Raw genomic sequence first — 13,494 nt, 5'->3', positions numbered from 1 at the left:
GGACCACACTGATGTGTTCAGTTCCTTGTCTCCTTCACCCATTTGGATTTGTGCAATAAAGTAAGAGGTAAAGAGCACCGCTGTGCTAGATTGCACACGTGTATGTGAGTGTGGTATATGTTTCCTGCAGAAACACGACTTCTCTAGCTTTCATTTTTTTCATTATGAGCCCCTCCTTCAGCTTTACCTGCCTCTACCTGAACACAGCTTTCTGGCAGGAAGGGATTATCTATGAATCCATTAACCAAGTGGGAGAGATACAGTCCTCCTCAAGGCAATTACAAGGATCACGCTCACATACACACACACACACACACACACACTTTCTTTTCTTCTTTACCTCTCATCACCTCTAGCACCTGCAGTTTAATATGTACACACACACACACACACACACACACACACACACACACACACACACACACACACACACACACACACACACACACACACACACACACACACACACACACACACAGTGTTGTATTGTGTGTATATTTGCACCCCACATGAACAGCTGCATTGAAGAGCGACAGACAACAACAGAGCAAAAAGTCTGATCAAGAATACATTTTACACCGTCAAATGCATAGAAAACAATAAAGATAGTAAACCCAAAGAGGAACAAAATGAAATCCCTAAAGAACTACTGGGCTTTAATTTGCATTACAGCCGAAACTTCAAAGCAACTTTAGCATCTGTTTTTCTCTTCATCATTTGAAGAGAAAAAGACTGCAGGTTATTACCGTCAAATCAAAGAGAGAGGATACATTAAAGGTGCCCTGTGAATGGTTACATTCAGTATTTCTGACAAAAACATATTGGGGATATCCTTGAGCTCTAACAATTGTGTTAAATACATGTCTTTCTTCATAACACATTTGAAAAGCTAATTTCTAAAGTATTTAATATCCAGCCCTATTTACAGTCTTATTCTTCACTGCAAGTGTTTCTTGACCAACTACTTCCACCTGTGCATCAGTGGAATAGTGTGAAACCATTGGAGGGAATGTAGATTGTGTCACTCCTGTGTACATGCATGTGCGTCATTGTAAGTAGAAGATTTCACAGGGTATCTTTAAATAGAAATACAAGAATAGAGAAACGCAGCAGGTTGATTAACAAACCTTCCATCATTTTTCATTTCCTGAGAGAGTTTTATCAATTTGTAATTTCATAATTTGAAGGACAGCTTTAAAGTACAAGTAGCCCAGCTGGCAAGAATGCTACTGAAAAGTAGCATACCAATGTCTTGGCTACCTGTAACATGACCATTGTTTTGCACTAAGTAGCAGTCTCCTGAAACTCTCACCTCTTCTGCCAGACATGGATGCTATGGCTCTGCCATAATGGCAGCGAGCAGTAACCCAGAACTCCAGTTTAGAAAACATTCCTGTAGAAACCTTTGGGTAACATCACAGAATCACGTCTCACATTTCTTTCTGCAGTCTGTGGAATGAATCAAATCAGTTGTGGAACATTGACTCATAAGTGCACAAACGCTCTTTGGAGGAAAGGGAAGAAGACGCAGCAGCATGTAAAGAAGCAAAGTAAACCTGTGATGAACAACCAACAGTTCAGGATGATCTGAGAGCAGCAAAATGTAGAAACAGCAGGGACCTGATTTAGAGTGTGTGTGTGCGTATGGGTGTAAGTGAGTGTGTCCATGTAAAAACACTGGACTGCCCGTGCACACACCTGCCATACCTATGATGGGTTTCTGCAAGACCAGACCGATCACCTGCAAACAGATCCCCTCCAACTGCTGAGTGATCTGAGAGGTAGAATGAAAAAATGATATAGTATCAAATATCACATACGATACCGTAACAGCATGTATGATATCAGTGACGGTTGTGTGTGTGTGTGAGTGAGACCTCCTTGTGGTCCTCCATGACTGTGAGGATGGTGTCGATGGTGCTTAGGATGCCCAGAGCCATGACAGTCTTGTCCTCGTTCTCCTCGTACTCCTCACTCTGAAGGACCCTAGTGAAAATCTCCGCCTGTCAAACACACACATAGCGGTTACACACACACACACACACACACACACACACACACACACACACACACACTTTAGTCAACATCTTCTGCAGTCACAGACGGACACATCAAGACACAGAAAACCACAATGCATCTGCAAGTTTAAGAGAGCCAAATGAAGAATATTTAAGGCATTGTCAAACATGAAATTATATGCCTTCTGTTATGAAACTATTTTAAGGTCTCAGCTAACTTGCCAAGAAAAATCCACAAAAATGGGACAAATACCTTCAGCCCACAATGTTTGGAATGAGGACCAAACACAGTTGACAACCCAGCATAATCCACAATATGTATTTGTTTGGCAGAGAGGCAAGGCATCCATCGGAGGTGCCGTAGGAGTATGAGGTAAGTGGCTCTATTTGTTTTGGCGTGAAGGGGTTGTGGTCATGAATACTTGGATAAAAGGCTCTGAATATAACACCACTTGTATGGAGCCAAATCCAGGCCAATAGTTTTGATCATTTGAAAGAACTTTGAAAAATACAACGTTTTCAAAAATAAGTGAAGGAAAAGTTTTTTTTCGGATTGAATGTAAAGCTCGATTCAGTTCTGGAATTGTTTTTCACTTCGGCTGCAGGTGGACACCTCGTCTCTGTGCGTAAGTCCGACGGGGGGGGTCTGAGGGGGGGGGGGCCTCGGGGTTTGGCTGGGACCCTCCTCCGCCGCGGCGGGGTACAACAAACGAATGTTCCGTTCGGTTACATTATGATGGGTTCAGGCTCTGTTTGGTGAAAATGAGCATCGGGCAAAGGTAAATTATAATGTTGTCATGATGTGTTCACATGCGATCTTGGAAAATGTAGTGTTGGTGAGAAACTTGAATAAATCCAGTTGTTTGAAGGAAATGTTTTCACTGCAAAATAAATAGATTTTAGAGAGAGAACTATAACCTGTTTACACTAGCTCTAGTAATCATTAAAAATACAAAAAAATACTATGAATTATTTTAACAAAGTAAAAGGATAACATTAAGAATTTTTGATGGTTTATTAACTTCAAAGTGGTTGAAATGATTTTTGGGACGGTGTCAAAAAAATCTGGAGCCTTGTAGACCAGCTGCTATAATAAAACAACAAAGGGATCTGTATCTGCATAGTCTGAAAGTTATATTTGTTCCCTTTTTCTTCTGTGCTGATCCGATTTTTGATCTGATCCGTGATACGATCCGAAGCGTGAGTTTTATGATCCGTTGCACCGCCAATCAGGATCGTCACAGCACTGCATTTGATAACATCTCTCTCACATCTCTCGTGACATTACTCCCTCCCCCTATCCTTGCATTTCTCAAACTCATAGAACTGACTTTAAATCCAGTTACAGCCCAAAATTTTTATTTTTTGCAAAGCCTCTGTAGCAGTGCATGCATATAAAGGAATCACTTTAATGGTGGAATCAGGCAACGTTCTGTACAAATGATCCCAAATCAGCAGTCGGAAACAATTAGACCAGTTCTCAATACCTGAGCCTGAGACCAAGACAACTCTGAGTCCAACAAGGCACGAGACCAATACAGGCGCAAGACGTCAAAAAAGGATTTATGACCTTCTCAATCAAATGGGAAGAGGACTTAGATGACCAAATGCTAGATGCAATTTGGCAGAAAATTATACAAATGATTTACTCATCATCCACTATTTTGTCAACGGCATGTTAATGTACAATTAAAGGTAGTACACTGACTTCATTGGTCGAAAAAAAGATTTTCTGGAATTAAACCAACTTTGGATCCTACATGTGATAGATTCAAGTCTATTACATATGTTTTGGACATATCACTGGTCTATTTTCTAGAATTTCTCTGAAGTGTTGGAGCATATAGATCCATCACAACAGCTTGAAAATTCAATTCAATTTATTTTCGTATAGCCCAAAATCACAAATTTGCCTCAGAGAGCAATTGCGTTAGTCCTTGCTGATTGGCTAATCGTTATTCCTCCTGCTGTGCTTATTGGTTAATAACTAATTTGAGAAACCAGTGTTTCATGTCAGGATGCCAGAATGTGTGTTGTGTTCCTACCAGGTTCTGCGTCATGTCCACAGCGATAGCGGCCACCTCCTGGTTGTACTCGCAGATCATCTTCTGAATAACGTTAGTCAGGTCATCATTCTCCGTCTCTTTCACCACATGCAGCAGCTCCTGCATGACCGGCCGAATGTATGGCCTGATGTACAGCTTGGCTACACACGTGCATAAAAGAGCATGAATCACAGTATATGTAATTTCATATCATTTTATATATCTTTATAACTTTGGTAAGGCAAAAAAAAAAGTTGTTCATGGTCATATTTGCACTTTTTGCATTAGCCATATTCATCCACTGGTTTGCGTCATCCTTTTAAGTCTTTTCACCCGTTTTCTATTCTCAACTTTACAGCAGTATCAGTTGATTGAAGTGGTACTACAGATGACTGTAAAATAACATCTAAATTCCTCCACACACCTTGTTCTTGGTTGCTGACCAGCGTCTGTAGAGCCATTGCAGCTTCCACCTTAACGGGCATCTCCTTGTCGTCAATCAGATCCTGTTTCACCAATTCCACAGCATTCCTGAGCACCAGCTCATCATGGAAACGCAGTGGGCTGAAGCAGTGGAGCACCCAGCACGACTGCCAAAGCACAAATGAATACAACACCCATAAATGTTTCATCTCAGTGCATACAGTTTTTAGATATCTGAAACCACACATATCTAATGGTCCAGGCTGAAAACTCACCTCTTCAAGAAGTACTACCCTGAGCCTTCCACTCAGCACTTATTGTATTCATACTAGTTTGTTGCACTTAATTTATTCATATTGGTTTGCTGCACTTATTGTATTTGTTTGTTTCTGCAATGTACTTTTGCTCTGCTTCATGCTCTTAGATGCTTGTGTAAACAAGGAGATGTACTTATGACTTCTGGTGACTAGTAGTTCTCTTGATTACCAATGTTGAATGCACTTATTGTAAGTCGCTTTGGATAAAAGCGTCTGCTAAATGACTGTAATGTCCATTAATCATCTGCACAGCACACAACATCCTCTGTTCTTAGAAGCTCGCATCAGAAAAGGAAAAACTCCCCCAAATAAAACTTTAACGGGCGAAACAATGAAGAAACCTCCAGGAGAGCAGTAGAGGAGGAATCCCTCTCCCAGGATAGCAAGAAGTGTAATAGATGTCATGTGTACAGAATGTACAACATAATGGAACTACAACATATGATATAAATGATACATATAAGTTAAGTAAAAGCAGTAGTAGCACAAATAATAACAGCAGCCTTGGATATAACATAATAATAATGATAACAACAGCAGTAATAGTAACAGTAATGGTAATAGAAATGTGACTAATAATAAAAATAATAATAATAATAGTAGTTATAATAGTAGTTGTGTGTGTGTCAGGGACAGCCATGGCCGAGGCACGACGAAGGTCCAGGTATAACCACGATCCTTCGAATGGTAAATATACTGTACTTGTATATCTCTTTATTAGTCTTTCGACCACTCAAAGCTCTTTAACACAACATGTCATCATTCACACCCATTCATACACTGAAGGCAGGGGCTACCATGCAAGGTGCCACCTGCCCATCAGGACTCTAACTAACCATTCACACTCCTTCACACCCTGCAGGAACAGCCCGAGGAAGCATCGACTCATTGTCTGGGTAGTCGTGGAGGGGTTTTTCAGAAATTGTAGCGTCTGTGCTAGACAAAGCTTGTCATATCGTTGTATATGTATAAATATAAATATAAATATATATATATAGCTACACATACATACATACAGGTTTAACATACACACAGGTTTAATGGAATGATAAAAAGATTAGCCCTGTGAAGGAGGGATGAGGGGGTACACTCACCCTGGCTCGCAGGTAACCCATAGGAGAGTTGAGCAGAGGGAAGACATAGTTTTGCAGCATCAGTTCCATCTGCTCCCTGTACATCCGCTTCTATAGGTTGAGAAATGCACACACACACACACACACACACACAACACACAGCCTCAGAGATTATTGAACCACAAAAGAGGCAACAAGTGGATTAAAATAACTCTAAACTTTACAGGCTCCATCCAACCTGTTTTACAGGAAGAGAAGGTCACACACACACACAGGTGTATCTGTGGATGGGCGTATACCTTCAGTAAAAGCTCAGCCAGAGCTCCGATGCAGTGCAGTGCCCCGTCCTTCTTGCGAGGGTCGGCAGATGGGTCCATCAGTATCTGGTGGCAGAACTCCATCATCTGAGGAAGAACCTGCCAAGAGGAAAACACAAAGCTTACATGTAGAAAAGGATGATGCAGAAATTAAAGCTTATTGTAAAATGTTATGCATGTCGCCATGGTATCTGACCATGCAAAACATATCTGTCCCTCCTACTTGCACAATGTAATTGGCTGCAATCAGATTGATTCAAAGCATATCTGTTGTTTCGACCGCTATATTATTTTACGGTTGATTCAAATACTATTTATTAGTACTTACGAAGACCAATAACCAATAATTGGAAACATTATGTTTGAAGTAAAAATTTTAATCTTAGTGTCGAAATATAGAATAGGCCTACGACAAACTGCAATCAAAATCTTTAAATGCCATTAAGCATTTGTTTAATTAAATGCTACAAAAGATTTATTTTCAACTTTTTCTAAATAAACAGCCATTGATCTTCTTTGCATGTATTGCAGTGCAATACTCCCATACTGCACTTTTTGACCCTTTCGTCAGTGCATTCATCCATCATCCATCCATCCAGCGGACCTCGCATATATTCGTCTGCTGTATGAAATATGTATAATATGTATTGTCACTGTGCTGTATTTTTGTAAACTATGATCCTTCGGTCTCTGGCTGAAGGAATCATTGACTACGTTTACATGCACACCCATATTCCACAATATTCCGAATTTGACATGGTTCATGTAAACAACATATTCTGTTTGGATATTCTGTATTGGGCCTTATTTTGAATGGAGCCTTTTCCGACTAAGACATCGATATTATTTGGGTTTTCAGAACATTCTTTGGACATGTAGGAGTGTCTAAAAAGGGGTTTTAGGGCACCTTGTAACGCATGGCCTCTTTCCTGTTCATGACCAGCTCTGTGTATTGTACACAAACCAACGAGACAACAGTTCGTAAAGCTGGAGTAGAGGCGCATGCCTTTCATAAGCATTATGAATGGATATGCGCAAATACCGCAATGATGACCTTTTCACAAAGCTGTGTTCGCACGGTTGAACAAGTTCGCCACCGGGGGAAAACTTTGAAAAAACACATTTTGACGCAAAGAAGCAAAATGACACAAACGCTCATGCCACTTCACTTTGCATATTTTCACGTGATGAACGACATGTTAGGGCCTCGACCCGTCAAACAAAGCCGTGAATGGTGTCAACGTGGGATTCACTAGCCTCGGTGATGAGGATGCGGCATGGGGTCGTTTTATTTCAATCAGAATATGCATGGCTGCATGTAAATGGGAATGCTAGTGGACTCCTTTACATTAGCTACGTATACAGTTTAATAGGAATATTCGCCTTTTCGGAATAAGGGCAAAAACTGGTATATTTGGTGCATGTTGACGTGGTCCCTGACTGACCCACTCAGTACTCCCCCTGCCCCCTGCCTCAGGTGAAGGTCTGACTTGGGCTGCTGCTTGCACTCCTGTGTAAAGTGTCGCAGATAGCGTACCGTGGGTTTATCAGATCTTTTTCAGTAAACACAGCTACATGCTGCTGCTAGAAATGGAAAAGCATAGTTTACGGGCCAGAAAACCCAAATAATGAGCTAAAAGGCTGCGTAACTGAGGGGAACTGTGAGTGACAGTTCTCTGTGGGTTCATCACTACAAACAACACCCTTCAAATTACATTATCGTATTTGATCTGATTAGTGCAGCTTCAAATAAAATGTAGCAAAAAAGCACTTCGGCAAGTAGAAAACAAAGGGAATATCTTTGCTGTGCTTTGTATGTCAAATGAATGACCACCAGTAACCCAGCGTCATCAGACAAACGTATTGGAGTAAAAGTATAAAGTCTCAAAAGGTTAATACACTCAGGCAAAGAGCCGCTGCCTACAAATTGTGTAGAATCGCCATAGTTGAGTAAATCGGTTCTTCAGGACCGATGCTCCTTCTCACCTCCTTCCTCTTGCGAGCAGCTTTATAGAGGACGCCCTGGGCAGCAGTGGCTGGTAGGGCTTGGTCATCATAAAGGTCTGCAACACAGACAAAACCACACTCACAGAAAGAATGGAATCAAACAACATTTAAAAAAAGAATGCAGACGTCCCTTCTCCACCACTATGTACAATGGCAACGATGCAGCTGAAAGGTCACAAATGAAGCTTAGCTCTCTTTACACTCCTTTCCATTCATAATCTCTCAGTCTCTCTCTCTCTGTGATCAGCTGTGGGCGTTCACCTTAACTTAACCAACCAGATTCTGAACGATTTTCTAAAGCCAATCACATCTTTGCTGTCAAATGAAAAAAAAAGTTCTCTCTGCTGCTGTCAGATGTCATGCCATATATATATATATATATATATATATATATATACACACATATATATATATACATATATATATACATATATATATATATATATATATATATATATATACACACATATATATATATACATATATATATACATACATATATGTATATATATATATATATACATATATATATATATATACACATATATATATATATATATATATATGTGTGTAATAAATTATTATTCATTCTAATCAAGTCTGTCCTGATTGAACTACAGTAGTAGTTCATAAACAAAAGCCCACTGTGCTCTAATGATCTACTGTACATGGCTGTCTAACAACTGCATGATAATTCAAACGAGCATTTACAAAATGTTACCAATGATATTTGATAGCAAATATGGTGTGTTATCTATTAGCCAACAGACAGCCTGATTTGGCTTCTCTTGGCTGAGCGAGCTTTGTGATGAATGGAGTGCACTCACTGAACTTCATGCGGATGTACTCATAAGGGTCTTCCAGCCAAAGCTTCTCATCCTCATCTTTGTAACACATGAGAGGGAAGATGACCTCCTGGCAAATGGTCTGTAAGAGATGATCAATAACAAGGAGAAGAAGAGTTACACTTATTGTTTGTCTCTGTATGTGCCAGGAACTAATGGTTAAAATGGCACCATTTTAATTTTCAAAGGTAATACAAGGCTTATTATTATTTATTACCTTGGAAAATGAAAAATAAATGCAAATAATTAGATGAAAAATGACACACATTTCATACTCATCTACACAATCACTCTTTATCACATTCCTCCATGATTGTCCTACCTGCATATGTGGCTTCATGTGTTTCCAAGTCAGTGAGTGTGACAGGCCCTGATTGAGGTAGTTGAGGCACTGCTGCAGGACGCGAGGAGTAACATACTGCTTTTGTCGGTGCTGGTCCACTACCTTCAGCAGGACCTGGACAGACAATACATGACAAAAGAGACAACAGAGAAACCAAAGCTGAGCTTGAGCAACATAATCATGAAAATTTAAACCTGGGGTAGGCAACTTATAATGCATGTGCTGGAAGTGCTGAAGATATGCACATTTTGATGTAATGCTCTGGTCATTGAATTACTAGGGTGTTATAAAGTAGCACTGGTTTAATAAAAACAATGAACGAAAAACCAAAAATAAATATATATGTAACTTGATGACAAAGGGATCTTTGTCTCGTAAAGAGCCGGCTGTGTTCTGTACATGATGTACATCTTGTACATGAGTATGGCCTGACACACACACACACACACACACACACACACACACACACACACACACACACACACACACACACACACACACACACACACACACACACACACACACACACACACACACACACACACAGCGTGTACAGCACAATGGGCAGTACTGTACTGTACTGTACTGGTGCTGGATCTGTTCAAACACGATGTACGCTGACGTACGCATCCACAATTAACCTTTTTACTCATTTATCATGTTTTAATATATTTGATTATCGTATAACTGCATTAGGAATGGGACTCTACCCGCTTGGTAGAGTCAATAGCCTCGCCAAAGAGTACATATATTTGAAAGATTAACCCTACGCTTTGCCAATTGTATTAGTTACTATTTCGATGGCTTGTTGTTATTTAAATTATCTACACAGCCTGTTAACAACATACTTTGGTGTATTATTGTAATACTTGTTTTTGGCCTGTGAGCGAATGTTCCGTCAGTCCTGAGTACCAGCAGCGGGCCGGTGTACGTACCAGCATAAGCAGAGGCTATGGTGTACCAGTGCAGGTGCAGTGCCCACACGGGACAAAATCATCACACGAGAAAGTCACGTGGGGGCTGGGCTTTCCCCCAGTCCACGGAGCTGGCTATAAAAGCTGATGATTATAAAACATCGGGGCAGTCGAGGGGAGAGGACTACAAGGACTTACTCTTTGTGGACTATTTCCAACTGGATTGCAAATCTCCAGACTTTGGAATACTTGCTCACTGGGATATAAAACGGATTAAGGTTTTTTTTTACTCTTTTTCTTTGATTTTTGTGGATTTACTTTTCTTTATTTTCTAATTGAAAAGCATATACTCTGAATTGGATTAAATAAACCCAGAGGAAACTGTACAATCTTCTTTTACTTAATTTTTCTTTTTGACAATGAAAAAATCTAAAAAGAGGAATTTCCTCTTAGAGGAGGCTCGCTTAGACCCTGGGTAAGTTGTAGGAATCCCACACAACGGCAATGCACACACACATTTCACATTCCACCGTAGAGTAGGAGAAACCAACGATTAGGGGGCGTAAATGACCGTGAGCTTGGATGAGACTTATCTCAACTCCGCAGGAGTTCCATTTTTTTAAAGCAAACCTATAGATTGGGTGAGGCTCGTGTGTGAACTGTCTCCAGTGTTTATACACACCCAAGCGGTAACCGAGCGGTGTGTCGGAAATGTGCTCACCATCAGGCCAAGTGGGTGAGTCAAATAGAGAGGGCTCGGCCTCTGCCCCTCTCCCCCTTCTCACAGTCCCCCGGGATCCTAAAAACTCACACGACTCCTGAAGTCAGGGACGGGATAACGTGAGCCTGGGCTAAGACTGTGTAGGGGAACCCACAGGGGCGACCGGACATCAGGGCCAAGAATCTAGCCGCATTTCTCTGAAGGATACTGGCCTGCTAGCCGTGTCCTTTTCATCCGTCATCACCCCAGGGCAGCAGATTGGGTGAATCTGCCGCCCTCAGTTTGAGCACACTTCTGAGGGTCTTCGTTCTCCGTAAAAAAGTTCTCCCTCCAGGTGCGAGGGAGGCACCTGCCTTTAGCGTGAGCACCGCATGCGACACATGCCAGCATGGGCATACCAGTACATTTTTTCAGTGACACATGAGAAAGCAAATAATATACAGTGCAGGTGTTGTAACCAGGAAACATCTGGCAAAGAGGACACCACACTGCACAAATCTGCTCAAGTCATGACAAGAAAATGTAGCTGTTTTCAGCCCAGTTGGACAAAAAGTTTTGTTTTGTTGCAAGAAGAGCATGTGCAGTGCCAAAATATTTTGAGCAGAATTGCACAAACTGTGTACCTTCAAAATCAGGCTACAGAAGGCAGCGTGTATTGCTGAATGTAGGAAACTTCATAGATAGAGAATACATACAGGAGGCTTTTCAAAGTGTCTTTTCTGACACTTTGGGGGTCTGCAGACACACCAGGGACACATATTAAGTCATTAAAAACTGCATTTTGCATAATATGTGACTAACATATCCTCAAATGTTACCTCAAATACGACAGAATAGGGTAGTTTAAATGCAATCTAACACATTTCGATCACAATAAAAAGGTACAAAAAGTTGTTATATACTAACACAACTAAGTACATTAAATACATTCTAAATAGCTTAATATTTGCCTTAAGCTATGCACTGTGAGTACAATTAGAATGTGATGAGTCCACCACAGCAGGTCAGTATGCATCTTCACATCGCATCAGGCAAATATCGCCTGAGGCACGTTTGACCGTGCCAAGGATGTAATGTAATTACACCAAGTAAGGTAACGAAAGGGTGACCGTGGCTAAGTTGAGAGCCGCCTTTCAATCAGAGGGTTGGCGGTTCGATCCCTAGCTCCTGCTCTGCTAGTCATGTCAATGTGTCCTTGAGCAAGACACTTAACCCCAAAATTGCTCCCGTAGCTGTGTATACGGTGTGTAGATAGATACTGAATTGTAAGTCGCTTTGGATGGCTAAATGTCGGCTAAATGACTGTAATGTAATGTAATGTAAGTAATAAGAAAAGTAAAACTTAATACTTCTTAAAGAAGAACAGAAGTAATAAGTAAAAAGTAACTCATTACACCTCCCGAGTAACTTGCCCAACATTGCAGACCAGACATAGATCAAGTTGTTGTATGCACTGATAGTTAGTTATATTATTACTGGAAGTTTGACCGACCTGAAAGGTAGGGTTTGATTTATTAGGAGCCTACATCTCAACGTGGCATTGTATGTGTGACTGAGTAACAGAGAGGAGACCCTGCACAATATAATAATAGGCCTACAGTTCTATTGTTATATCAAGGTCAAACTTCCAGAAATAATATAACTATCAGTGAATTAATAAATAAATGGCATGCCCATTAGAAAATGCCACAAAATGGCACAGCAGCCTTGTTCATTTTTGCAAATTGACACTGACATTATAGAAAAGATTGCCGATCCTGATCTGATCTAAACCAACATCTTCAAGTCTCAGTGACACATGCTTACCTGCTGTATGCCCATTGCATATGTCTTCAGGAAAAAGTCTGCAAACTCATAGTACTCCTTTGTCACATTGCCAGGGCTTCCATACCTGTAATTAAGACAGAAGCATGTTGTGACAGCCGGGATTTCATCACCTGTGTACGCCCCTGGAAACATCCATCCCATCTCATCCTCGATTTGTTACAGGCCTCGCGTCACAATTTAACTCCCATCCCTTATCTGTCATTCAGTTTGTGGGGAGAGCAGGAGAGCAGAAGAGAGATCAGCCAGAGCTAAATGGAACTGAATTGAACTGATGTTGTACTAACTCACACAGGCTTCGCCCTCTACTGGATTATGGGTAATGCTATAGAAATAACAAAGGAGTAGAAAGGACATTGAACTGGTTTCTGTGGTCATTTGACAAATACAAAGGAAAATGGCGATTGTTCTTAGTTGTCTTAGCTTGCCAGTAAGAGAGCAGACTCAACTCCGGAGACAGATGGCTGGCTAGTTAGACAGGTAATATAGCTTGTCCATCTCCAGAGCAACGGGGAGGGAGGTGGAGGGACTGTTAGACCTAGCGCTGCCGCTGGCCACCAAACCACTGCTCGGCTTATTTTTTGTAACCAGTGTAGCATGGTGGAATAAGCAAGATAGCTAACCATAGCCAGCTGTCCACTAGTTAG

The 13,494-nt window shown here is 40.9% G+C and overlaps 1 protein-coding gene across 2 annotated transcripts in view; it reads right to left on the bottom strand.

Annotated features, from left to right (window-relative positions):
* Positions 1–13,494, bottom strand: part of ipo8 (importin 8) — a 54,983-nt gene that overhangs the window by 15,318 nt on the left and 26,171 nt on the right. Inside the window, exons 8-17 of one of the 2 annotated variants that reach the window (XM_068717119.1) lie at positions 12,830–12,914; positions 9,368–9,502; positions 9,028–9,127; positions 8,180–8,256; positions 6,176–6,292; positions 5,898–5,987; positions 4,488–4,653; positions 4,064–4,224; positions 1,878–2,003; positions 1,699–1,774 (exon numbers count right to left, since the gene is read on the bottom strand). In XM_068717119.1, the coding sequence (XP_068573220.1) occupies positions 1,699–1,774; positions 1,878–2,003; positions 4,064–4,224; positions 4,488–4,653; positions 5,898–5,987; positions 6,176–6,292; positions 8,180–8,256; positions 9,028–9,127; positions 9,368–9,502; positions 12,830–12,914 (1,133 nt within the window). The remainder of the gene's footprint in view (positions 1–1,698; positions 1,775–1,877; positions 2,004–4,063; positions 4,225–4,487; positions 4,654–5,897; positions 5,988–6,175; positions 6,293–8,179; positions 8,257–9,027; positions 9,128–9,367; positions 9,503–12,829; positions 12,915–13,494) is intronic. The other variant, XM_068717120.1, reaches the window with a different exon arrangement.

This window comes from Cebidichthys violaceus, unplaced genomic scaffold (assembly GCF_023349555.1).
Source record: "Cebidichthys violaceus isolate CVI_PGR_0920_01 unplaced genomic scaffold, fCebVio1.0.p SCAF_21, whole genome shotgun sequence".
NCBI classification, from domain to species: Eukaryota; Metazoa; Chordata; class Actinopteri; order Perciformes; family Stichaeidae; genus Cebidichthys; species Cebidichthys violaceus.
Note: the sequence above shows the minus strand (reverse complement) of the source record. Positions and strands in the feature narration are given on the sequence as shown.